Source organism: Narcine bancroftii, chromosome 5 (assembly GCF_036971445.1).
Source record: "Narcine bancroftii isolate sNarBan1 chromosome 5, sNarBan1.hap1, whole genome shotgun sequence".
Classification (NCBI taxonomy): domain Eukaryota; kingdom Metazoa; phylum Chordata; class Chondrichthyes; order Torpediniformes; family Narcinidae; genus Narcine; species Narcine bancroftii.
This window is the reverse complement of record NC_091473.1, coordinates 189963017-189989173: the sequence shown is the minus strand read 5'-3', so window position 1 is coordinate 189989173 and position 26157 is coordinate 189963017. Positions and strand designations below refer to the sequence as shown.

Here is a 26157-nt window from a genome sequence, read left to right as displayed (position 1 = left end):
GCTGGTCACCTGTCCAGACGCTGATAGAAGGCATCATGTTAGTCAGCAGCTCAGATGTGGAGAGAATGGATCATGCTCATTGGTGGCCCAGATATTGCGAGAGTGGTCATTGTTGGCCAGTGGCCCAGATGCTGAGAGAGTAGACCTTGCTGACCAGTAGTCCAAATGTTGAGAGAGTGGACCTCACTGGTTAGTGACCCAGATGCTGAGAGAATGGACCTTGCTGACCAGTAGTCCAAATGTTGAGAGAGTGGACCTCACTGGTTAGTGGCCCAGATGCTGAGAGAATGGACCTTGCTGACCAGTAGTCCAAATGTTGAGAGAGTGAACCTCACTGGTTAGTGGCCCAGATGCTGAGAGAGTAGACCTTGCTGACCAGTAGTCCAAATGTTGAGAGAGTGAACCTCACTGGTTAGTGACCCAGATGCTGAGAGAATGGACCTTGCTGACCAGTAGTCCAAATGTTGAGAGAGTGGACCTCACTGGTTAGTGGCCCAGATGCTGAGAGAGTGGACCTTGCTGACCAGTAGTCCAAATGTTGAGAGAGTGGACCTCACTGGTTAGTGGCCCAGATGCTGAGAGAATGGACCTTGCTGACCAGTAGTCCAAATGTTGAGAGAGTGGACCTCACTGGTTAGTGGCCCAGATGCTGAGAGAGTAGACCTTGCTGACCAGTAGTCCAAATGTTGAGAGAGTGGACCTCACTGGTTAGTGGCCCAGATGCTGAGAGAGTGGACCTTGCTGACCAGTAGTCCAAATGTTGAGAGAGTGGACCTCACTTGTTAGTGACCCAGATGTTGAGAGAGTGAATCTTGTTGGCTAGCATTTTAGATGTTGAGGGAATGGACCTTGATGGTTTGTGGCCCAGAAATTGAGGGAGTGAACCTTGGTGGTCACTAGCCCAGATGCTTGGAGAGTGGACTTCGCTGGACGGTGACCCTGATGTTGGGCGGGTGGACTTTGCTGGACGGTGACCCTGATGTTGTGTGGGTGGACCTTGGTGGTTGGTGGCCCAGAAGTTGAGGGGGTGGACCTTGGTGGTCACTAGCCCAGATGTTTGCAAGGGAAGACATTGCTCAGGCTGAAGGGGAAGCTGTTGAGAACTGCAGTCCGCTGGTAAAAGAAGATTGAAAGTGAAGGGAGCAGTGAGGAAGACTGTGGATTAAACCTCGAGATCTGAGCTCAGAAGTCATGCAGGAAACTGTAGCAGAAAAAGTAACGGCAAAGAATTTCCCCACAGGGATGGCGGCCAAATTTACAGAAGAGGTTTGACAGATCAAAGGCGCTGACTGAACGTCTGGGTCACTTCCTTCCAGGGAAACTGAGCCAGAGTTTTAAAACAGCCGCAATGTTCACAACTGGAGGAGGGGTACAAAAGGACGGAGTGGAGTAAATCCTCTGACCCCTGGTACCTAACGCTCCTGTAGTTTTAAGAAGAGTCACTTTCAAAATTCCTCCGGTTCTGAAAGAATCACCACAGGACTGGCAGTAAGGGGAGCAAACACAGTCTGCCTGATGTCAGTCAGGATTGCAATAGCTACCCACCCTCTTCCTCGGCGTCCATCACCTGCTCCAGGTTTTATGGGGGAAGAAGGAGGGGGGATATTCCGGGCAGGGAGAGGTGGGGGAGACAGGAGCCCGTTCTAGGGTGGGAGGGTCACCACCTCTACCTTCCTCCCTCTACCCTTCCTGATCCCCACTTAAAACCCACACCAGGTCATGGCAAGTAGTTGTGTGTGTACGTCTCTCTGGGCTTCTTTATGTGTATGCATGCCTGTGTGTGTGTACACAAATTAGTGCACGTGTTTATGTGTCTGTGTGTGCCTGATGTGTGTTGGTATATGCACATCTGTGTGTCTGCATGCATATTTGTATCCATCTATGGGGGAGGAGGGTGTCTATGCCTGATGTGCGCGTCAGTGCATGTGTAAACTTGTGTGTTTCTGAATGCATAAATTGTTTGTGCATGCATGTATGTATCTCTCCTGTCCTTCCACCATCCTTACAGCTAACCTATCTGTTCCCTCCCATCCCCATTCTCCATCTTTCCCTTCCATTCGGATTCTTCCCTGTACCCTCTCAGCACCTCTCTCTACATCCTTCTCTATCCCACCTGTCCATTCTCCCTTCTCTCCCTGTCCCCTGCCCACCCACTGACTCTCCTCTTCCCATCCCCTGCCTCACTCTCTCTCCCCTCCCCCATCCCACCCCATCCCCACTGTTTCTCCTCCTTTCCCATTCCCCCTGACTAGGTGCCCCTCTATCCTCTTACTTCTCTCTCACCTTCCCATCCCTCTGCTTCTCCTCTCCTTAACCCCCCCAGTCTTGCTCCCACCTCCCCTTCCCCACTGCCTCTCCCATCCCTCCTGCTTCACTCCACATCCCTGCTATCGCTGCACCCATAAATCCCCTCTAAGCCTCCCCTCTCTCACCCCCCACCTCCTGCTCCCCCTCTCACCCCCACCTCTCCTGCTCCCCCTCTCACCCCCCACCTCTCCTGCTCCCCCTCTCACCCCCCACCTCTCCTGCTCCCCCTCTCACCCCCCACCTCTCCTGCTCCCCCTCTCACCCCCACCTCTCCTGCTCCCCCTTTCACCCCCACTTCTCCTGCTCTCCCTCTCACCCCCCACCTCTCCTGCTCCCCCCTCACCCCCCACCTCTCCTGCTCCCCCTCTCACCCCCACCTCTCCTGCTCCCCCTCTCACCCCCACCTCTCCTGCTCCCCCTCTCACCCCCACCTCTCCTGCTCCCCCTCTCACCCCCACCTCTCCTGCACCCCCTCTCACCCCCCACCTCTCCTGCTCCCCCTCTCACCCCCACCTCTCCTGCTCCCCCTCTCACCCCCACCTCTCCTGCTCCCCCTCTCACTCCCACCTCTCCTACTCCCCCTCTCACTCCTCCCCACTCCTCCCTGCTGCCAATTCACCTTCCCTCCCTGTGCCACCACAGCTGTTTCTGTTCAGACAATGGTCCCTTTCTCGCTGTATCTCTCTTGCTGTCCTGCCACCAGCTGTTGGCTGCATGTGTGTGTGTGTGTGTGTGTGTGTGTGTGTGTGTGTGTGTGAGTGTGACCAACATTAGGACACACACCTGGTCTCTCCTGACCCCCTCCCCCCCTCACCTTATCTCCCTTTCCCCCTCACGCCTGGTAGTAGGTGGATGGAATGAGCTACTGGGATAGAAGAATGGACAATAGCCCCCCCCCCATCTAAAGGACATTGGGAATTGCCCTGGATTGGGAGGGGTATGTGGATCGAATGCAGGCTCAGGTCGACTGCTTGAAAAGCACGGGGACGATGGAGCAAAGGGCCTGTTTCTGTGCCATTGAACTCCAGGGGGTCTCACAGGAGCAGATAAAGTCTGGGCAGATCGGGAAATTGAGGGGAATCGACTGCTGGACAGAAGAGGAGTAGTGGCCATGTTTGATGGCGGGTCAGGATTGAGGGACCAGTTGGCCTCTCTACCCCCTTGCTCCTGTTGTCTGGCAACAGCAAGCCACTCCCCTGGGTGAAGCAAGAGGGTGGGGGTAGGTGTAGGACCAAAGCTATCCACAAAGGTGAGGGGTGCCCCTGGGTGACTCACTGCGAACAGAGAACAATGGCCAAACACCAGGAGGTCCTTTCCCCAACACAACCCCATCATCGATCACCCGATGTGCTGAAACAACCCCACCCCATGCCTCCTGGGACCAATCAGAATGCGGCAGCCTCCTCACTCCCTGATTGGCCGATCCTCAAACAGCCAAATGGGATGAGAAGAGCAGTTTCATCCTCTCTCTCTCTCCCTGAAGCAGCAGCAGGGCTGGGAAGAGCTTCAAACTGCAATTAGGCTGCTCGCCACCCCCTCCTTCCCCTCCCCCAGGCAGGCCAGCGTGATCAGAGACCAACCCTGAGATCAAATTCCCTGAGATGTTGCCACAGATGATGTGGCTCCCTCATCCGTGGAACTGCAAGGAGCCCCCGGCAGAAGCAGAGGAATTGTCTGGCACCATTCCTTCAGTTGTTTGTGATCCCCCAGGGGCCAGCATCTTGATATCCAAAGTAGACATCTGTGGACATCTGTCATTGCTACTGATGCTCTTTAGTCGGGAGCTGAATGAGCAGAGGCTGTCATGGTGTCAGACACAGAGTGAAGCTTCCTCCGCATCATCCCATCACACACTCGCAGGGTCAGACACAGAGTGAAGCTACCTCCGCACCATCCCATCACACACTCCCGGGGTCAGATACAGAGTGAAGCTCCCTCCACACTGTCCCATCACACACTCGCAGGGTCAGACACAGAGTGAAGCTCCCTCCACATTGTCCCATCACAAACTCGTGATGTCAGACACAGAGTGACACACCTTCTGCACCATTCCATCATACACTCCCGGGATCAGACACAGAATGAAGTTCACTCCACACAGGGTCCTGCCCGGGCTGGATTTACCGTCAGTGGAATTTTTAAAAAAAGGAGAGGTTGAGCAGGGTGGGGATTATCCCTTGGAGCGCAGGAGGATGATGGGTGATCTCAGAGGTGTACCAAATCACGAGGAATGGATCGAGTGAATGCAGGGTCTTTTGTCCAAAGTATGGGAATCGGTAACCAGAGGACAGAGGTTTATAATGGGGGGGGGGGGCAGGGGAGGAGATTTAAAAGGAACCTGATAGGGGTGGGTTCATGGATTGGGCTGCCTGAGGAAGTGGTTGAAGAAGGTACTTGTGCAATGTTTTAGAAAAATTTGGATATTTCCATGAATAGGATGGGTGTAGAGGGCAAATGCAGGCAGGTGGGAACAGTGTGTGTGGGACATGTGGACAGATCCATGGATAGGACGGGTTTAGAGGGGTGTGCGCAGGTGGGAACAGTGTGGGTGGACATGTAGACGGATCCATGGATAGGATGGGTTTAGTTAAGGATATGGGCAGTTGGGACAGTGTGGGTGAGACATGTGGCAGATCCATGGATAGGACAGGTTTAGAATGGTGTGGGCAGTATGGGACATTTGGATCCATGGATAGGATGGGTTTAGTTAGAGGGATATGGGCAGGTGGAACTAGTGTGGGTGGGACATTTGGACAGATCCATGGATAGGATGGGTTTAGTTAGAGGGATATGGGCAGGTGGGACCCAGTGTGGGTGAGACATGTGGATAGATCCATGGATAGGATTGGTTTAGTTAGAAGAATATGGGTGGGTGGGAAATTTGGACAGATCCATGGATAGGATGGGTTTAATTAGAGGGATATGGACAGGTGGGACCAGTGTGGGTGAGACATGTGGCAGATCCACAGATAGGACAGGTTTAGAATGGTGCGGGCAGGTGGCATATTTGGATCCATGGATAGGATAGGTTTAGAGGGATGTGGGCAGGTAGGACCAGTGTGGGTGGGAAATGTGGACTGATACATGGATAGGATGGGTTTAGTTAGAGGGATATGGGCAGGTGGGACCAAGCGTGGGTGGGACATTTGGATCGATCCATGGATAGGAGAGGTTTAGAGGGTTGCGGGCAGGTGGGACATTTGGATCCATGATAGGTCTGGTTTAGAGGAACATGGCAGGTGGACCAGTGTGGGTGGGGCATGTGGACAGATCCATGGATACGATGGGTTTTAGAGGGGTATGGGCAGCTGGGACCAGTGTGGGTGGACATGTGGACATATCCATGGATCAAATGGGTTTAGAGGGGTATGGGCCGGTGGACCAGTGTGGGTGGACATGTGGACAGATCCATGGATCGGATGGGTTTAGAGGCGTGCGGGCAGGTGGGACATTTGGATCCATGGATAGGACTGGTTTAGAGGAACATGGGCAGGTGGATCAGTGTAGGTGGGACATTTGGACAGATCCATGGATAGGATGGGTTTAGTTAGAGGGATATGGGCAGGTGGGGCATGTGGACCGGATCCATGGATAGGACGGGTTTAGAGGGATGTGGGGTCAAACACAGGCAGGTGGGTCAATCTGGTTGACAAGCACATTGGCTGAAGGGCCTGTTTCCACACCACATGTCTTTTTAACAGGCCCTTTCACCCCAGGAAGGATGCCACTGGGACTTGAGTTACAGGGCAAGGTTATATAGGTAGGACTTTATTCCTTGGAGCATCGAAAAATGAGGGGTATAGATAGCAGAAGTGCAAGGAGGCTTTTTTCCACTGAGTTTGGGTGAGACAAGAACTAGAGTGCTTGGTTGAAGGTGAAAAGGGAAATATTTTTGAGAACATTTAGGGGAATGCTGAGAGTGGTGAGAGCGCGGAACGAGCTGCCAGCTGAAGTGGTGAACGCAGGCTTGGTTTTGACATTTAAGAGAAATTGGACAGGTAGGATGGGTGTGGAGGGATATGGTCCATGTCAGGTTAATATTGTTTGTTTGGTTGGTGAGGCTGCAGGAGTGCTGGAGGCAAATCCATCAAAACTCAGTGACTGGGGGCGCGGGGGGAGGAACACTCTTTTGTTTCTCTTTCTCTGATTGGGCATTTGGATATTTGTGTTGATGGTGAATCTTTTGAAGACTAAAGGAAATTTTGCGTATTGTCACGTTCTTTTTTTTCACGATAAAAGAATCTTGAATTATAGTTCAGTGCAGACTAGAAGGGCCGAAGAGCCTGTCTTTGTGCTGTGGTGTGCCACAGTTCTTCTCACACTTCTATAAACCTCCTTCGCTTCTGAGGCTCCAGAGGAAACAGCCCAGATCTGGCCTTCCTCTCCCCGTAGCTGACACCCTCGCATATTGTCCTTTCGAACTCACGGGAACCAAAAGGTTTTTAAAATTCTGCTTGATGGTAAATCCAGCCCAAGCAGGGCCCTGTGAGGTTTGAGTTGTAAGTGATTTGAGAGGGGGGCCTGAATTCGAAGAGGCCATGGGCCATGACAGTTGATGGTTATGGAGGCCAACCTGTTGACAAGGGCTCCCCCCGACCTCTCAAACCCTTAGAACATTGCAGCATAGTACAGGCCCTTCGATCTATGCTATTGTGCTGTCCCATATAACCATATAACAATTTTCAGTAGGAAATAGGCCATCTCGGCCCTTCTAGTCCGTACCGATTTATGTGAAATTCCACTAGTTCCACCTACCACTCCTTGCCCATAACCCTCCAACCCCCTCACATCATGAACTCATCTAGCCTCTTCTTAAATGACACAATTGACCCTGCCCCAACTACCTCTTCTGGAAGGTCATTCCACTCAGCCACCGCTCTCTGAGTGAAGAAGCTTCCTCTTGCATTACTCCTAAGGTTTTGGCCCCTAACCCTCAACTTGTGACCCCTTGTTCCAATCTCCCCTACCCTCAGGGGAAAGAGCCTATTCACATCTACTCTTATCTTTTCCCTTCATAATTGTAAATACCTCTATCAAATTCCCTCTCAACTTTCTACGCTCCAATGAATAAAGACCCAGTCTCCGTATTCTAGATACTGCAATCCAGGCAACATTTTCGTAAACCTTCTTTGCACCCTTTCAACCTTATCTTTCCTATAATTTGGAGACCAGAACTGCACACAATACCTCCAAAATGCGGCCTCACCAATGCCTTAAACAGTCTCAACATCACCATCCAGCTCCTATATTCTATGCTATGATTTAAATATACTTTAAAAAAACTAAACCCTCCTACCCTTGTAACCCTCTACCATGCATGTGCCTGTCCATGTCTCTGAAATGGCCCTAATGTACCAGCCTCCACCACCACCCCTAACAAGGCAGTCTAGGCACCCACAGCTCTATATATAAAAAAAACACAGCCCCTAAGCTCTCCTCCCTTCACTTTGTACAGACATACCCTGGTGTTTGCTGCTCTCCCGCCCCAGATAAAAGCTGCTGGCTGTCCACCCTATGCCTCCTATAATCTTGTAGACCTCTATTCAGACACCTTCTTCTCCTCTCTGTCCGCTTCTTCCTGTTTCACTGGATTTCCGTTCTCACTTCCCCTTTGGCAGAACTGAGCTCCCTCGAGCTCTTGCGTTTCCCATGGGCCCTGGGTGCAGGCAGTGGAAGCTGATCTCGTGCTGAGAGCCTTCCGAGCTGCGTGGACCCCTCGAAGGCAATGCACGTGCAGAACATAGAACGGTTCACGATTATTGTCATTTAATAAACCAGATGTAATTTTAAATCCAGCGCGGTAACAGGCCCTTCTGGACCACGAGCCTATGTTGCCCAATGAACCTACTGCTCCCTATGCATTTTGAACGGCAGGAGGAAACCGGACCCCCCGGAGGAAACTCATGCAGACATGGGAGAACATACAAACTCATTACAGACAGCGCCAGAATTAAAACCGGGTCTCTAGTGCTGTAACAACGGTGTGCTAACTGTGCCTCCCCGCTACACTAACCGTGCTAACTGTGGAAGTCTTGCTCTGCCATTGATGCACAGGCTGTGGATTCTCCAAAGTAATTTAACGCTAAAATTGCATTTAGTGCGCCGTAAGGCAGGCAAACATTCGCCATCAGCAGAGATTGCCCCAGCTCCCTGGCAGTTGGAGAAAGAGCAGCAAAGAGAGTCCCTTCATTCCCCGTGACCAAGATTTCAGACCAAAACATCGGCAACCCGGGCTCCACATCCAAATCTCCGACACAATCGGGAAGCCCTCAGCTCCCTCCCGCGTCCCGGATCCAATACCTTAGTCCACTTTCACCCAGGCTCTAGCGATCCACATCCTTCGACTGCATGTCGCGAGCCTGCGTGGCTCCTTCACTTCAAGTCGCCAACGGCTGCAGAGCCCCTCTGCTTCTCCTGCTCAAACGGTGGGGGGGGTCCTCCCCATTTTGTGGTGCCCTGTGCCATCCATTGTTCCTCGGAGTCTGCAACCCCTCGGGACCGCTGTCGAACACAGCCATTTCAGGCCCAGACCCCCACAGTCGCAGGATTTTAAATAAAAATGCAGTTGGCTCATTGGATAGGCCATTTAGAGCCTTTACAGAGCTGTCACTAGTCAGGCTGGGCTATAGACCCCTGCGGGGGAGCACGGTTTCCTCTACACTCTCTCCGTGGGTCTGCACCAGGATCAGCGCTGCCGGTTTTATTTTTTCTGCACTGCAGCACAGTACAAGCCCTTTGGCCCATAATGTTGTGCTGACCCATGTAAACCAACCACAACAATCTAACCCTCCACACACATAACCCTCTACTTACACCCATGTGTCTGTCTGAGTCTTTTAAATGTCCCTATTGTACCAGCCTCCTCCACCATCCCTTGCAGTGCATTTCTGAGTTAAAAACATCTCCCCTAAACTTTCCTCCACTCACCTGGCATTTGCTACTTTCACCCCAGGGGGAAAAAAAGTGCTGGCTGTCCACCCTCGTAATCTTATACACCCATTTATAAGTTGGTTCTCATCCTCTGCCGCTCCAAAAAGAGAGGCCTTGCCTCATTCACCGCATTCTCCAATCCAAGCGGCATGCTGGAAGAAGAGGTCGGGGACACCACCTGGGAGAGGGGTGGCCAGGATGAAATCGAGTGGAAGCAAAGGAGGGTGCAGTCTCGGGAAATCCCGAGTGGGAAGCACAAATCAGCAGGATGAGCAGTGTCTCCCGCCACCCCTTACATGAAAGAGAACGTCAGGGGAAGCCTCTCCCTGCAGAGAGTTCAACCGTGTTTATTATCATCTGATTGTACTGATGCAATCAGATGATACTGGACAATATGCAGTACATACTGTTTATATAAAAATGAAGAAATATTGTTTGATAAATAGTGGAATCTCAGAGGGTTTGTATGAGCAGCTCATTCATTTGTATGGCGTTCTCGCTGCCTGTGGGTAGAACCTGCTCCTCAGCCTGGCGGTGCTGGCTCTGATTCTCCTGGATCTCTTCCCCAATGGGAACAGCTGGAAGATGCCTGTGTGCGGGGCGGTAGGGGTCCTGAATGACTTTGCGTGCCTTGTTCAGACAACAATCCCAGTCGATGGTGGGGGGAGGGAGAGTCCAGTGATCCTGTCTGCCACTCTTAATGGTCCTGTGGATTGATTCCCCACAGTGACCCGTACCCGCACAGTGATGCAGCCGGCCAGGACGCTCTTGATAGAACTCCTGTAGAAAGTCGACATAATGGTGGCCAGTAGCCTTGCCCTCTTCAGTCTTCACAGCAAATTCAGTCACTGTTGCCCCTTCCTGACAAGTGAGGAGTTGTTGAGAGACCAGGACAAGGCCACTGGTTAAGTGGACTTTACAAATTGAAGATGTTGTGTCCACTTGTTAAGTGGACTCCAAATAACTTGTTCTCTGCTCTTTTCACTACAAAGTTATTGATGTGTAGTGGAGGGTGGTCATTCCTGGTCCTCCTGAAGTCCATGATAATCTCCTTTGTCTTGTCCACACTGTGACTCAGATTGCTTTTCTCACACCATGTCACGGTGAGAATGTGGAACCAGCTACCGACTGAAGAGGTTGATTTTGACATGAATGAAAAGTTTGGATAGGTCCATGGATGGGAGGGGTCTGGAGTTCTTTAGTGTCTGAATGTCGCATCCCTGCTCTTATTGCTATCCCTCTAGAAATGAAAGCCAATTTCGCACTGCTTTCTCCACCACTGACTCAACTTGGAGGTCAACCTTTTGGGTATCCTGCATGAAGACTACCATTGCACCTCCAAATTTTGAATTTTCTCCCCATCTAAATGAGAGCCTTGCCTGTCTATTCCTTTTTACCAAAGTGCACAACCATACACTTTCTCTGGGGTCTTCCCCCCCCCCCCCCCCCCCAATCGATGTCATGTACCAGGATTGTGGTCTGAAGAGGGCGTGCAAAATCATTGAGGAACCCTTCCAGTCCACACATGACATTTTTCGGCAGCTCCCATCGGGGAAGAGATCCAGGAGGATCAGAGCCAGCGCCACCAGGCTGAGGAACAGCTTCCCGCGGGCAGCAAGAATAATGAACGTCCAAAGGAACTGCTCACACTGACCTTCTGAGACTCATATTCACAAAACAATATATTTATTTAAATGCATGCTTGTCCTGCATATGTTTTGTTTGTCTGTGCGTTATGTCCAGTTGTGTGTCTGCGTGTTTTGCACCGAGGACTGGAGAATGCTGTTTCATTTGCAATCAGTTGATAATGAACTTGACTGCTGTATCTGCTCCCACTACTACATTCTAGGCTCCCACTACTACATTCTAGGCACCCACTGCTCTCTGTGTGGAAGTTTCCCCACACATCGCTCTCAAACCTCTTCCCTCTCGCCTCTAGAATTGGTATTTCCGCCCTGGAGGACAGATTCTGACGGCCCGCCCTATCTGCGCCTCGCAGGGTGTTATAAACCTCGGTCCAGTCTGCGCTAGCCTCCAGAGAAAGCACCCTAGATTTGTCTGACCGCGCCCTCGAAACCAGGCAGCGTCCCGGGAAATCTCTCCCTCCAATGTCCCAACAGCCCTTCTGCAGCAGAATTGTGCAAAAAAGACCAAGGCGATGGGCTGAGCTCAGGATAGCACGGAGGGGACGGGCTGAATGGGCCTGCCGTGCCAAGCTCCATTCCCAGCGCCATGCTTGTTTAATCCTGGACCTCCTGGCTGTGCAAACTTTACCAGCGAGCTGCAGGATGGGGCCCCCAGGCATGGGGAGGGGTGCTTTGCCCTTTCAAGCCCTGCTAACCACTAACAGTTACAGACGTCCTGTGTTAATCTCCTAACAATCTTGTCAATGTCTCTCCCCATATCCCACTTCATGTTACTCGAGAGAAGGGTGTGGGCGGCCAAATAACATATCAACCCCATGTTTTTAGTGGTGAGGGGAGCTCAATTCGTTAGAGAGAGATGGTGCAAACTGTGCGTGCGTACACACGCCCAACAAACAGGCACACATACAGGCACAGGCATATGTACAGGCACCCACCCTGGGGTCAGGATCAAACCTGATGTCTGTCATCTTTAAATTGACAGAGGGGGAGGAGAGGATGTAAATCACCCCTCTGCCCAAAGCTTGTGGAGAGGGGTAGAATCCAGATGTGGGGGGGGGCAAGCAGGGCATTTGATCGGAGGGTGGGAACAGATACTAGGATTGAATGCAAAGAGCTAGCAGGTTCCTAGATAGGCTGCAGGGCCTGTCCCAGTGCTGAGTGACTCCACTGTTCTTTGCTTCCTGTTTGCAGTCAGAGAGCGCGCAGTTTCCTTTGCCAATGAGCTCTCTCCCCTCTGAACCCTGCCTCCATTTCCCACCCCCCCCTCTCTCTGACCAGCCTGATGCAAGAATTATTTATAGTTGCAGCGGTTGAGAAAGCGGAACTCAGCAACGCAGAGGGATTGGGGGGTGGGGGCATGAAGGGGAGGGGCTTTCCAAAGCCCGGACACCTGGGGTTGGTGCCTGGTAAAATACCACGAAGTACCCCTTCGCCTGACGCTCCCCTCCATCCCTCTCCCTCCCCACTGAACTGCAGCGTGGTTGAGTTTGCAGGCAGAACCTGAAGTCATTCTGAGGTCATAGTCCATGCCAGCAGAACTTCCCTGCCGCCACCTCTGTGGATCCCCTCCCAGTCAGTGGGCAGACTTTGTACTGCCCTCCAAAACTTCCACTTTGAGCTGGGAGTGAGTCAGAGCGCACTGATGCAGGCTGCGTTTAGACTGTGTAACACCGTGCTGCAGGACTCCCTCTCCACCACAGCTCCCCTCCCTCCACACTACCCCTCCCTCCTCTTCGCCCCTCCCATGTTGCTCCCTGCTCACCCTACTCCACCCCATACAGGCAATGTCTGTCTCTCTCTCTCTCACTCACTCCCTCCCTCTCACATCATGCATACACTAACCCTTGACTTAAGAGATGATAGACGGTATGTGAGGAAGAAACAACAAGGCTCTGCAGGCCATTTGACAGGTGTGCCGTGCTGTACCCACTGCAGGTAGCTCCTTCCTATCTCTCCCCGTTACATTCAACAGGTATCCCCCACTCTCCCCTCTCCTATGAAAAGTGGAGGGGCAGATGGTGGGGTGGGGCTGTCCCTGGTTGGGATACGGAGGGAAGCGATGCTCGGTGGGTCAGCACTCTCACCCTCCTTCCGTGTCTCCGCAGACTGTATTGTCACCATCCACAAGAGCTGCAAGGATGTGCTGGCCTCGTGCACCAAGGTCAAGCAGAAGGTAGGTGTGGGGACCCTCCACCGCACGCTCCCTCCCTCCCTCACCCCACCCCCTCCCTCTCCTTTTCTGTGCAGAAGTAGCAAGACTCTATAGCTTCATGCAAGATACCCCTTCTCTCCCCTGTCTCCCCTCCCCCACCCTCTCCCTTTCCGTGCAGGTGTCTAGACGCCATAGCTTCACACAAGATCCCCTGTCTCCCCACCCTCTCCCTCTCCTCACACCCTCCCTCCCTGTGCAGAAGTAGCAAGACTCCATAGCTTCACGCAAGATACCCTTTTTCTCCCGTCTCCCCACCCCCATTCGCATCCCCATCCCCTCCCTCTCCCCACCCTCTCCCTTTCCATGCAGGTGCCTAGATGCCATAGCTTCACACAAGATCCAGTGTCTCCCTACCCCCACCCTGTGCAGAAGGGAGGTGTGGAGATGCCATAGCTTTCCAGAAACCCCTCTCCACTCTCCGCATCCCCTCTCTCCCTACATCCCCCTCCTCAACCCTTCCCTCACCCTCAATCAATCATCAAAACCTCCCACAGCAGAAGGGAGGTGTGGGGATGGCATAGCTCCCCCAGAAACCCTCCTTATTCCCTCCCCCCCCCTCCTCACACCTGCCTCCTCCTCACACCCACCTTCACCTCACCGCCGCCATCTCCTCCCATGCAGGTGTGGAAATGCCACTGTTTCCCCACGGACCTCCCCCTCCCCCTCCCCCACATCACCTCCATCCCCCTCCCCCACATCACCTCCATCCCCCTCCCCACGTCACCTCCATCCCCCTCCCCACGTCACCTCCATCCCCTTCCCTCTCTCCCCGCAACTGGTTCTCCCATTCTCCTCCTCCTTCCCACCCTCTCCCCGTCTCATTCCCCACCTCCCTGATGCCCCTTCTCCCCACCCTCAAACCCACTCCTCTCCCCTCATCACTCCCTTTCCTCCTTCCACTACCCCTCTCTCTCCCTTCTCTCTTCCACACCCTCTCCATTGCCATCCCACCCTTTACCTCACCCATGCAGTGACTGCAGGTTGGGAGAGTGTTGACGTGGTCCTACCTACATTGACCCAGTCTCTCCTCCTCCCCCTCCATCTCGCTCCCCCTCCCTCTCTCCCATCCCCACCCACGCTCCCTATTCCCTCACCCCCCAGGCCGAGGGCTGCTGTGCCCCCTTCAGGTGTGGGGGGGTGAGACAGTATGGGGAGGGAACATTGCGCTGCCCCACATTAACCTGATCTGCCCTCTTGGTTGCAGCAGCTGAAGGCAGCTCAGGCCAAGAACAACTCGGTGCTGCAGAATGTCTCCATGCGTCATAAAGGTGAGCAATCCAGGTCTGGCTCCGGGATGGGTGGAGGTGGAGGGAATGGGGACAGGGGAGGAGGTGTACAGGGAGAGAAGTTATAGGTTGGCGACGGAGTGAGGAATGCACAGCAGAATAGGGCGGGGACTGGGTGAGGGAGTTGGGGACAAAAATGGAGACAGGGATGGGGTATGGACTGTGGGAAGGGGGTAGGATGGACACATTGGAGGGGGTGGGGTGGGGGACAGGGAGAGCGAGATTGGTTTAGGGAAAGGGGTGGGAGGATGGGGACAGGGAGGGGGGAAGGGTAAGGGAGAGAGGATGGGGACGGAGACGGGGCAGGGAATGTGGGATGGACAACAGGAGGAGGAGTCTGCGTGTGATTCAAGCAGGTCAGAGTAGGATTCCTTGAGGTGAGTGACAGTCTTGGTCATGGTTCTCTGTAGTATGACTGTTCCATCTAATAAACATCCTTCCCCTTCCCCCTCTCCCCTTCCTTCACTCATCCCACCTCCCTCTCCCATTCCCTCTCTTTCCCACTCCTCCCCTCTCCCTGCCCCACTCCCACTCCTTTCCACATCCCTCCCCCACCCATCCCAACTTTCGTGTCTTCCCCCTCTCTTCATCAACCCTTCCCCTCCCCCCTTTCCTCACATCCTTCCATTCTCCGCCCCTTGCCCCCAAACCCTCCACCTTCCCCCTTGTCTCCTGAAGCATCCCTGGGCCGCGAGCGTCCCAACTCGGCAGTCTACCCATCAGACAGCCTGCGCCAGTCGCCACTCTTCTCACAACTGGGATCTCGCCGGGCCAGGACCCCCTTCCAGTCCCTATCCAAGAGCGTCTCCACCAACAACATCGGGTAAGTAGGTGGGGGATGGGGCTCAATGGTGGTTGCAAGTTGGGACATGGCACCAGGCTAGGGTGTGGCTCAGGGACAAACTACAGACTCGCACCTCCCTTGTGGCAATAGCCCCATGGTTGCTGTTCTGGGATGGCTGCAGTGTTTAGCAGCCCGCAGATGTACCCCTTCACAGCCCATCCCAGTCACCTGTTAGGCCCCAGTTCCCTCCACCCCGTCCCATCACATTCTCGGGGTCAGACACAGAGTGAAGCTCCCTCCACACCGTCCTATCGCACACTCCCGGGGTCAGACAAAGAGTGAAGCTCCCTCCACACCATCCTATCGCACACTCCCGGGGTCAGATACAGAGTGAAGCTCCATCTGCAACATCCCATCATACATTTTGTGGATAGCGCCTGCATCCTACTTCACCTCTGGGAGGTTGCCCTCTCTGATACCTCCTGCCTTTGTCTCATTTTGCTCATTTTGAAAAAGATGAAAGAATTTTGATGTAACATAAATAAAATGCTGCACTGTCTGGCAGGTCGGGCAGCGCCTGTGGAGAGGAAGGAGAGGCCAGATGCTGAATGTTTGCTGCAGAGTCTGTGGTATTTTGTTTTTAAATTTTCACTGAATTAAAGATACCTGCTTTCAGGAACCTGAATGACGAAACGACTCTGGGAATCCGGAAGATTCTGTCGCATTCCACTGAGTCGCTGAACATGAAGACCCGGACTCTGTCCATCGAGTCGCTCGTCGATGAGAGTGAGCTGGAGGGTGGTTTTGTGTGATGGATGGTGCGGAGGGAGGTATTCGATATTGTTGACCCAGGAACTAGGTGCTGGCTGCCCACCCTTTCTATCCCCCTCTTAATTTTATGTACAGTAAAACCCCAAAGCAACTGGCAAAAAAAACTGCAGAAAATAAATAGGTAAAAATACAGGTTTAAAATTGGCAATCTCAAGCAACCGGAAAATTCATTTATCTGGCATCTACTAATTCCCATAGGTGCCATATACCAGGGGTTTTACTGTCCCTCTCTTAAGTCACCTTTCATCCTCAGTTGCTCTTTTTTTAAAAATTTTAATTTTTCCACACTATGAACCATACTGACCAAAATACACACAAACATTTCCCTCTTGAATATACAGTGTCTTTTTCTCCCCTTTTCCCCCCTCCCTTTCCTCCCTCCTTCACCCCCCCTCCCCACCCCTCAGTTGCTCTTAATGCCCATTCCTCTTGCTGTTCCAGAGCACAAGTTGGTAGCATGAGGCCATTCAGCCTGCTAGTTGCTTCTCCATCCATTAAGATCACGGCTGATCTGGCCATGGACTCAGTTCCACTTACCCGACCGTTCCCCATAACCTTTAATTCCCCCACGATGCAAAGATCTGTCTTCAACACGGTTACCGGTTGCTTCCTTGGGCAGGGAATTTCCGTGCATTTGCTCCTTTCACTGGGACAAGCAGTTCCTCCTCATATCTCCGTCCCAAAATCTGGAGCAAAATACACAATCAGAAATTGTCGTCGAGAGCACGTTGTGAAATTTGTTGCTTTGCAGCAGCAGGTGCCGCAGATATTGCTATAAATGACACAAAAGTGCCACAGAGACTTGCAGATCCCGCAGAATCCATGGGAAGAACAAGGCAGGCGACATTTCAGGCCTGAGCCCTCCATCAGGAATCTGGGTAAATTCTAACGCCTGAATATTGTCCCTGATTCTAGACTCTCCTCTCAGTGGAAAAATGTCCCTGCCCTATCATCTGTTCCTTTAATAATTCGACATCTCTACAAATTCTCCTCCTGAATCCCAGGCGATCTCTACTGCGCAAGTGTGGGCTCACCAGCGCCTTATATTGGTGCCTGTACACCTACATGGTTTTGTTCTCCAGTTGGGGCTGCAAAGATTCACAGGATGGATTACAATGTTGGTAAATGCGAGGTTACCCACTTTCGAAGGAAAAATAGAAGGTCAAATTATTCTTTATAATGGAAGACGATTGCAGCCGTGCAGAAAGACTTGGGAGTATTTGAATCACAAAAGGTTGTTTTGCGGGTCCAGCAGGCTATCAAGAAAGCCAATAGGATGTTGACCTTCATTGCTGGAGGATGGAATTTAAGAGCAGGGTGGTTGTGCTGGAACTGTATAAGGTCCCGGTGAGGCCGCATCTGGAGTACTGTGTGCAGTTCCAGTCTCCTGACTCGAGGAAGGACGGACTGGCTTTGGAGGCGGTGCAGAGGGGGTTCACCAGGTTGATTCCAGGGATGAGGGGAGGTTCAGACTATGAGAAGAGATTGAGTCGCCTGGGACTGTACTCACTGGAATTTAGAAGAATGAGAAGGGATGTTACAAAAATGTATAAAATTATGAAAGGCGTAGATAAGATGGAGGTAGGTAAGTTGTTCCCATTGGTGGGAGAGACCAGCCTCAAGATTCATGAGAGCAGATTTAGGACAGAGATGAGGAGGAAATGCTTTTCCCAGAGGGTGGGGAATCTGGAATTCGCTGCCTGTTGAAGCAGTGGAGGTGACCTCAGTAAATATATTGAAGGCAAGGTGGGATTGATTGTTACATAGTAGGGGAATTGAGAGATATGGGGAAAAGGCAGGTGGGTGGAGATGAGCCCATCATCAGATCAGCCGTGATCACATTGAATGACAGCAGGCTCAACGGGCCGAATGGCCAGCTCTTGCTCCTATTTCTAATGTTCCCAGGACTTTGGGGGCAGGCTTGATTGAGAAGGAGAGGCTTGGATAGGCTGAGATTTTCCTCCATGAAGTGCTGGAGGGGAACTTACAGAGGTTCATAAAAGGATGAGAGGGCATTGATAAGGTGTAGACAAGTGCGAGGGGCTACATATCGGAAAAAATAACCATAATGGGACATATGCAGTTAAGGGGAGGACATTGATGAATGCAGAGGGATCTTGGGAATTATGATACAGAGTTCCTTGAAGGTGGACTCCCATGTAGACAGGGTGGTTAAGAAGGCATATGGTATACTGGCCTTCATAAATCATATAGAGTATAGGAGCTGGGAAGTGATGCTGCATCTGTTTAAGGTATTGGCGAGGCCAGGTTTGGAGTACTGTTCTCAATTCTGGTCTCCAAATTATAGAAAGGATATAGATAAGGTGGAGAGAGTGCAGAGAAGGTTTACAAGGATGTTGCCTGGCTTACAGCATCTGGATTACAGGGAGAGATTAAGAAGACTGGGACTTTATTCATTGGAACGTAGACGGCTGAGAGGGGAGGTATTTAAAATTATGAACGGAATAGATAGACGAGACGTAAATAGACTCTTTCCCCTGAGGGCAGGGGAGGTTGGAAAAGTGGGCATGTTAAGGGTAAAGGAGGGAAAAACTTTAGGAGAAATGTTAGAGGAAGCTTCTTCACTCAGGGAGTGGTGGGAGAATGGAATGATCTTCCAGAGGAGATAGTTGCGGCAGGATCTTTTCTATCATTTGAAAGTAGGTTGGATATGTACATGGATGTGAGGGGGTTGGAGGATTATGGGCAGAGAGCAGGAGGGGGGAGCTAGTGGAGTGGTTCAAGTGAACTGGCGGGGACTCGAAGGGCCGACATGGCCTGTTCCTGCACTGTAAAGCAGTTATATGATTATATGATCTATTTACCGTACAGGGTGGAAGGTTCCTGCATGCTGTGGTACAGAGGAACCTGGGAGGGTGTGTGCATAAATCACAAAAGGTTAGTTTGCAGGTGCAACAGGTAATCAAGAGGGTAAATGTGATGTTGGCCTTTGTTGCTGCAGGAAGGATCTGCTATAACTGTACAGGGGCGCGGTGAGGCAGCTCCGGGAGTACAGCGTGCAGTTCTGCCTTCCTTACTTGATGAGGGATCAACCGGTTTTGGAGACAGTACAGATGAGGTTCACCAGGGATGGAGGGGTTTAGTCTTTGAGGAGAGATCGAGTTCCCTGGGACTGTACTCGCTGGAATTCAGAAGAACGGGAGGGGATCTTAGAGAAACATGACAGGGATAGAGAAGGAACATGGAACATTACCCATAAATACCTAGCAAAAAAAAACAAACCCCCCCCCCCCCCACCCCACTTTGTAGCCCTCTATTTATCTTTCATCCATGAGCCTGTCTAAATGCCTCTATTGTTCCAAACTCCATCACCATCCCAGGCATCCACAACTCTTGTAAAAAAAAATAATTAAAAAAAATCCCTGATGTCTCCCCAAACTTTCTTCTCCACTTTGTACAGATGTCATATGGTGTTTGCTACTCCCACCTTGGGTAACAGGTGCTGGCTGTCTACCAAATCCGAGTCTCTCATAATCTTGTCGACCTCTATCAAGTTACCTCTCGTCCTTCTCTCCAAAGAGAAAAGTTCCTCATAAGGCACATTTCCCAAACTAGGCAACATCCTGGTGAATCTCCTCTGCCCCCTCTCCACAGCTTCCACATTCTTCCTGCAACGAGGTGACCAGAACTGAAATGATTTGTAGAATTGCAACAGAAAGAACTGGGGTCTCAGAACAGATCCCTGTGGAATTCTTCTGGAAGGTGGAAGTAGGAAAGTTGTTTCCTCTGGGAGGTGAGACCAGAACCGGGGGATGAAGCCTCAAGATTCAGGAAAATAGATTGTACAAGGTGAGGGGAGGAAGGTTTAGGGGAGATGTCAGGGGAAAGTTTTTTTTAAAAACACTAAGAGTGTAATGGGGGCCTGGAATGCGTTGCCAGGGGTGGTGGTGGAGGCTGGTACAATAGGGACATTCAAAAGACTCTTAGACAGGCACACGGATGGAAGAAAAATCGAGGGTTATGAGGTGTGAGGGAGGGAAGGGTTCAATTGTTTTTGAGTAGGTTTACGCAGGTCAAACAACATTGTGGTTGAAGGGCCTGTTCTGCGCTGCAATGTTCTAAGATCTAACTGCTTCTCCAGGAGAGGAGTGAATCTGTGCCCTGAGGAAGCAGAAGAGACCATAAGAGATAGGAGCAGAAATAGGCCATTCAGCCCGTCGAATCTGCCCCGCCATTTAATCGAGCTGATCCATTTCCCCACTCAGCCCCACTGTCTGGCCTTCTCCCCCTAACCTTGGATGCCCTGGCCCATCGGGAACCTGTCAATCTCCCGGCCACCATATCCACCCGTGACTGAAGAAATTCCTCCGCGTCTCTGTTTCCAAGAGGACGCCCTTCAATTCTGAAGTTGTGCCCTCTTGTCCTTGACTCTCCCACTGTGGGGGGTAAACAACCTTTCCACGTCTACTCCGTCCATGCCTTTCAACATCCAAAATGTTTCAATGAGACCCCCCCCTCCCCATTCTCCTAAATTCCAACGAATACAGGCCAAACACTCCTCGGATCACCCTGTCATTCCCAGAATCATCCGAGTGAAACCTTTCCAACCTCTCCAATGTCAGCACATCCTTTCTTAAACGAGGGGCCCAAAACTGTTCACAATTCTCCACGTGAGGCCTCACCAGGGCCTTATAAAGCCTCAACATCACATCCCAGCTCTTGTGTTCTATTCCTTCTGAAAACCAAATACCCAACATCCACTGCACCTCCCTTATCCAGCCTGCTTGTCACCTCCTCAATAGGCTTGTCAAGCAAGATTTTCCTTTAAGGAATGCATACTGTCCATTTACAGTTAGATATTTGTTTCACTGGTGAATTAAAGGTATCTCTATGCCCCCTCCAAAGCCAGGACATCCTACAGTAAGGAGACCAAAACTGCACCATAACTACAGGAGAAGCTTGTACAGTTGCAGCAAGAACTCCCTACTATTGAATTCAAACCCTCTGGCAACGAAGGTTGTGCCTTCATGATAACCTGCTGCAGCAACTGACTCTGAGGGGAGCTGAGGACTGTGGACCCACCCTAGTCCTGGGGTTACGGAGGGGGAAGGAGGATTGACCCCCCCCCCCCCATCTCACTGGTGTCTTCTCGTTGCCTGCAGGGGCAGAGACCATTTACAGCCAGCTGATGGGGGACCTGGAGACGGACGAGAAGGACTTTGAGGCGGATTCGTGGAGCCTGGCTGTGGACACCAGTTTCCTGCAGATGCATCGCAAGGATGTGATGAAGAGGCAGGACGTCATCTACGGTCAGCGTTCTGGGAGGGACTGCGTAACGCGAGCAAGGATCTCCCCATGCGCTTTGACCAACCCACACACACTCAAACAACACCCAACCACGAACTCAAACACCCCCCCCATGTGTTCAAACTCCCCTCACACACTCGAACACCACCCCCCACCCCCATGAACTCAAAAATCCCCCACGCGCTCAAACAACACCCACTCACTTAAGCATGCCCCTAACTCATACACGCCCATTGTGCACTCTGTTCCCTCACTCTCACCTCTTGCCCACTCCCAGCACCTGGCACGGTTGGCATAGCAGCTAGCACAGCGCTGTTACAGCACCAGTAATTGGGGCTGGGATTTGAATCCTGCACTGTCTGTAGGGAGTTTGTATATTCTTCCCGTGTCTGCGTAGGATTTCCCCGGAGTCCTCCCACCGTTCAAAACATGGTTTGTAGATTAACTGGGTGTATTTGGGTGACATATGGCTGAAGGACCCCGTTATTGTGCTGTGCATCTTTAAAAAATTCTTTTAAAACCCACGATGACTCATTCCTGAACTGTGTACATTCTCTGTACCATGTACTGCACTTCCTTGTACCCTGTATACTGTGCATCCCCTGAGCCATGTACTTCCTCTATACTGTGTACTGTGCTTCCCTGTACTGTATACATCCCCTGTATCACGTACAGTGCTTCCCCTGAGTTGTGTACTGTGCTTCCCCATATCGTGTACTTCCCCATACTGTATACTGTGCTTTCCCCAAACCATGCACTTCCCCTGTACCATGTACTGAATATCCCCTTCATCGTGTACTGTGTGTTCCCTGCAGACCGTGCATTACCAGTAGCACGTATCCGCAGGGTACATTCCCACATCCGGCGTGTAATTACATGACACTCCGCACATGCCTCCAGCAGGGTGACCTTGCCCTGCTTTGCCACCTCCTCTCTCCCACCCCCAACATCCTGACACCGAATGCTGACCTGTGACCCTCCCCCCCACCCAGAGCTAATCCAGACGGAGGTTCACCACGTGCGGACACTGAAGATCATGTCGGACATTTTCCGGAAGGGGATGGTGGAAGACCTGCAGATGGAGAGCAGCACAGTGTACGCAATGTTTCCTGCCCTGGATGAGCTGCTGGACTTTCACGCCCACTTCCTGAGCCGGCTGCTGGAGCGGCGCCGTGACTCCCTGCTGGGGGGGAGCCACACCAACTTCGTCATCACCCGGCTGGGCGACTTGCTGGTCAGCGAGGTAACGCCGGTACCACCTGTCCACCCCGTCCCTCTCTCCACACCTCAAAACAACTCCTCCCTGATACACCCCCTCTCTGATAAACACCCCCTCCCCAATACAAATCTCCCTGATAAACACCCCTCCCCGATACAACTCCCTGATAAACACCCCTCCCAAAAACTCCTCCCTGATAAACACCCCCCCCCAAAACAATTCCCTGATAAACACCCCTCTCCCCGATACACCCCCAATATAATTCGTCCCTGATAAACACCCACTTCCTGATACACTCATCGATACAACTCCTCCCTGATAAATACCCCCTTCCCAATACAACTCCTCCCTGATAAACACCCCCATCCCGATACACCCGCGATATAACTTGTCTGATTAAAAAAAATCCTCCCCGATACAACTCCTCCCTGAGAAACGTCCCCCCTCCCCGATACACCCCCGATATAACGTCCCTGATAAACACCCACTTCCCGATACAACTCCTCCCTGATAACCTCCCCTCCCCAAAACAATTCCCTGATAAAAACCCCCTGCCAAATACAACTCCTCCCTGATAAGCCCACCTCCCCGATACCCTCCCCGATACAACTCCTCCCCAATAAACACCCCCTCCTCCAATGCATACCCCTCCCCAGTACAAAATCGCCAATATACCCTGCATCTCACTGGTCCCTGACCCTCTCTGACTACCTGACCCCTCTGAATCTCTCTGACCCCCCCCGACCTTCACGAACCCCCACCCGACCACGAACCCCCCCGACCTTCACGAACCCCCCCGACCTTCACGAACCCCCCCGACCTTCACGAACCCCCCCCGACCTTCACGAACCCCCCCGACCTTCACGAACCCCCCCGACCTTCACGAACCCCCCCGACCTTCACGAACCCCCCCGACCTTAACGAACCCCCCGACCTTCACGAACCCCCCGACCTTCACGAACCCCCCGACCTTCACGAACCCCCCCGACCTTCACGAACCCCCCCGACCTTCACGAACCCCCCCGACCTTCACGAACCCCCCCGACCTTCACGAACCCCCCCGACCTTCACGAACCCCCCCGACCTTCACGAACCCCCCCGACCTTAACGAACCCCCCGACCTTCACGAACCCCCCGACCTTCACGAACCCCCCGACCTTCACGAACCCCCCGACCTTCACGAACCCCCCCGACCTTCACGAACCCCCCGACCTTCACGAACCCCCCCGACCTTCACGAACCCCCCCGACCTTCACGAACCCCCCCGACCTTCACGAACCCCCCCGACCTTCACGAACCCCCCCGACCTTCACGAACCCCCCCGACCTTCACGAACCCCCCCGACCTTCACGAACCCCCCCGACCTTCACGAACCCCCCCGACCTTCACGAACCCCCCCGACCTTCACGAACCCCCCCGACCTTCACGAACCCCCCCGACCTTCACGAACCCCCCCGACCTTCACGAACCCCCCCGACCTTCACGAACCCCCCCGACCTTCACGAACCCCCCCGACCTTCACGAACCCCCCCGACCTTCACGAACCCCCCCGACCTTCACGAACCCCCCCGACCTTCACGAACCCCCCCGACCTTCACGAACCCCCCCGACCTTCACGAACCCCCCCGACCTTCACGAACCCCCCCGACCTTCACGAACCCCCCCGACCTTCACGAACCCCCCTGACCTTCACGAACCCCCCCGACCTTCACGAACCCCCCCGACCTTCACGAACCCCCCCGACCTTCACGAACCCCCCCGACCTTCACGAACCCCCCCGACCTTCACGAACCCCCCCGACCTTCACGAACCCCCCCGACCTTCACGAACCCCCCCCGACCTTCACGAACCCCCCCGACCTTCACGAACCCCCCCGACCTTCACGAACCCCCCCGACCTTCACGAACCCCCCCGACCTTCACGAACCCCCCCGACCTTCACGAACCCCCCCGACCTTCACGAACCCCCCCGACCTTCACGAACCCCCCCGACCTTCACGAACCCCCCCGACCTTCACGAACCCCCCCGACCTTCACGAACCCCCCCGACCTTCACGAACCCCCCCGACCTTCACGAACCCCCCCGACCTTCACGAACCCCCCCGACCTTCACGAACCCCCCCCCCCCGACCTTCACGAACCCCCCCCCCGACCTTCACGAACCCCCCCGACCTTCACGAACCCCCCCGACCTTCACGAACCCCCCCGACCTTCACGAACCCCCCCGACCTTCACGAACCCCCCCGACCTTCACGAACCCCCCCGACCTTCACGAACCCCCCCGACCTTCACGAACCCCCCCGACCTTCACGAACCCCCCCGACCTTCACGAACCCCCCCGACCTTCACGAACCCCCCGACCTTCACGAACCCCCCCGACCTTCACGAACCCCCCCGACCTTCACGAACCCCCCCGACCTTCACGAACCCCCCCGACCTTCACGAACCCCCCCCGACCTTCACGAACCCCCCCGACCTTCACGAACCCCCCGACCTTCACGAACCCCCCGACCTTCACGAACCCCCCGACCTTCACGAACCCCCCCGACCTTCACGAACCCCCCCGACCTTCACGAACCCCCCCGACCTTCACGAACCCCCCCGACCTTCACGAACCCCCCCGACCTTCACGAACCCCCCCCCCGACCTTCACGAACCCCCCCGACCTTCACGAACCCCCCCGACCTTCACAAACCCCCCCCCCGACCTTCACGAACCCCCCCGACCTTCACGAACCCCCCCGACCTTCACGAACCCCCCGACCTTCACGAACCCCCCCGACCTTCACGAACCCCCCCGACCTTCACGAACCCCCCCGACCTTCACGAACCCCCCCGACCTTCACGAACCCCCCGACCTTCACGAACCCCCCCGACCTTCACGAACCCCCCCGACCTTCACGAACCCCCCCGACCTTCACGAACCCCCCCGACCTTCACGAACCCCCCCCGACCTTCACGAACCCCCCCAACTCACTCTGACCCCCCAACCCACACTGACCTTGCCCTCTCCCCCAGTTCTCAGGGAAGAATGCCGAGTTGTTGAAGAAAGCATACATGGAATTCTGCAGCCGTCACACCAAAGCTGTCAAACTCTACAAGGAACTGTTCACACGAGACAAGCGATTCCAGCAATTTGTGCGGGTGAGTTCTCCCATCGCTCTGAGGCTAAACACTGTAATAAGAGGGAAGAGGAAAGGACAGTGCTAGGGAACATGGGTGTCATGGAGAGCCTAGAAATTGTATCCTATGTGGCGGTCAGGAATCTTCTTCCAAAACTTCCACTAGAGACAATGTTACCAGTACGGGTCAACTTATAGGTATAGACACTTTGTGTCTGACCATGGGAGTGTGTGATGGGATGGTGCAGAGGGAGCTTCACTCTGTGTCTAACCCTGGGAGTGTGTGATGGGATGATGCAGAGGGAGCTTCACTCTGTGTCTGACCCCGGGAGAGAGTGATGGGACGAATTGTTGGGTACTCTTCTCCACGCTGTCTTGGATGCTGCTGAGTCCAGTGTTTCCACAGAGAATGGCGCGTTGCTCTGTGCTGAGGAGGCACGGGATCCAGGAGTGCATTCTGCTGGTGACGCAAAGAATTACCAAGTACCCCGTGCTGTTCGACCGCATCCTACAGAACACCAAAGGTAAAGACACGGTGTGGAGCCTAGGCCCCG

At 53.3% G+C, this 26157-nt stretch overlaps 1 protein-coding gene across 3 annotated transcripts in view; it reads left to right on the top strand.

Moving 5' to 3' along the window:
• The window catches only part of LOC138764425 (rho guanine nucleotide exchange factor 2-like), a 53301-nt gene that overhangs the window by 9653 nt on the left and 17491 nt on the right, over window positions 1-26157 (top strand). Inside the window, exons 1-9 of one of the 3 annotated variants that reach the window (XM_069940335.1) lie at window positions 12342-12818; window positions 12989-13056; window positions 14300-14363; window positions 15060-15204; window positions 15842-15951; window positions 21120-21266; window positions 22257-22507; window positions 25500-25625; window positions 26010-26127. In XM_069940335.1, the coding sequence (XP_069796436.1) occupies window positions 14351-14363; window positions 15060-15204; window positions 15842-15951; window positions 21120-21266; window positions 22257-22507; window positions 25500-25625; window positions 26010-26127 (910 nt within the window). In that variant the 5' untranslated portion in view covers window positions 12342-12818; window positions 12989-13056; window positions 14300-14350. Of the gene's footprint in view, window positions 1-12341; window positions 12819-12988; window positions 13057-14299; window positions 14364-15059; window positions 15205-15841; window positions 15952-21119; window positions 21267-22256; window positions 22508-25499; window positions 25626-26009; window positions 26128-26157 lie in introns of those variants that run through there. The other 2 variants (XM_069940334.1, XM_069940333.1) reach the window with 2 other exon arrangements.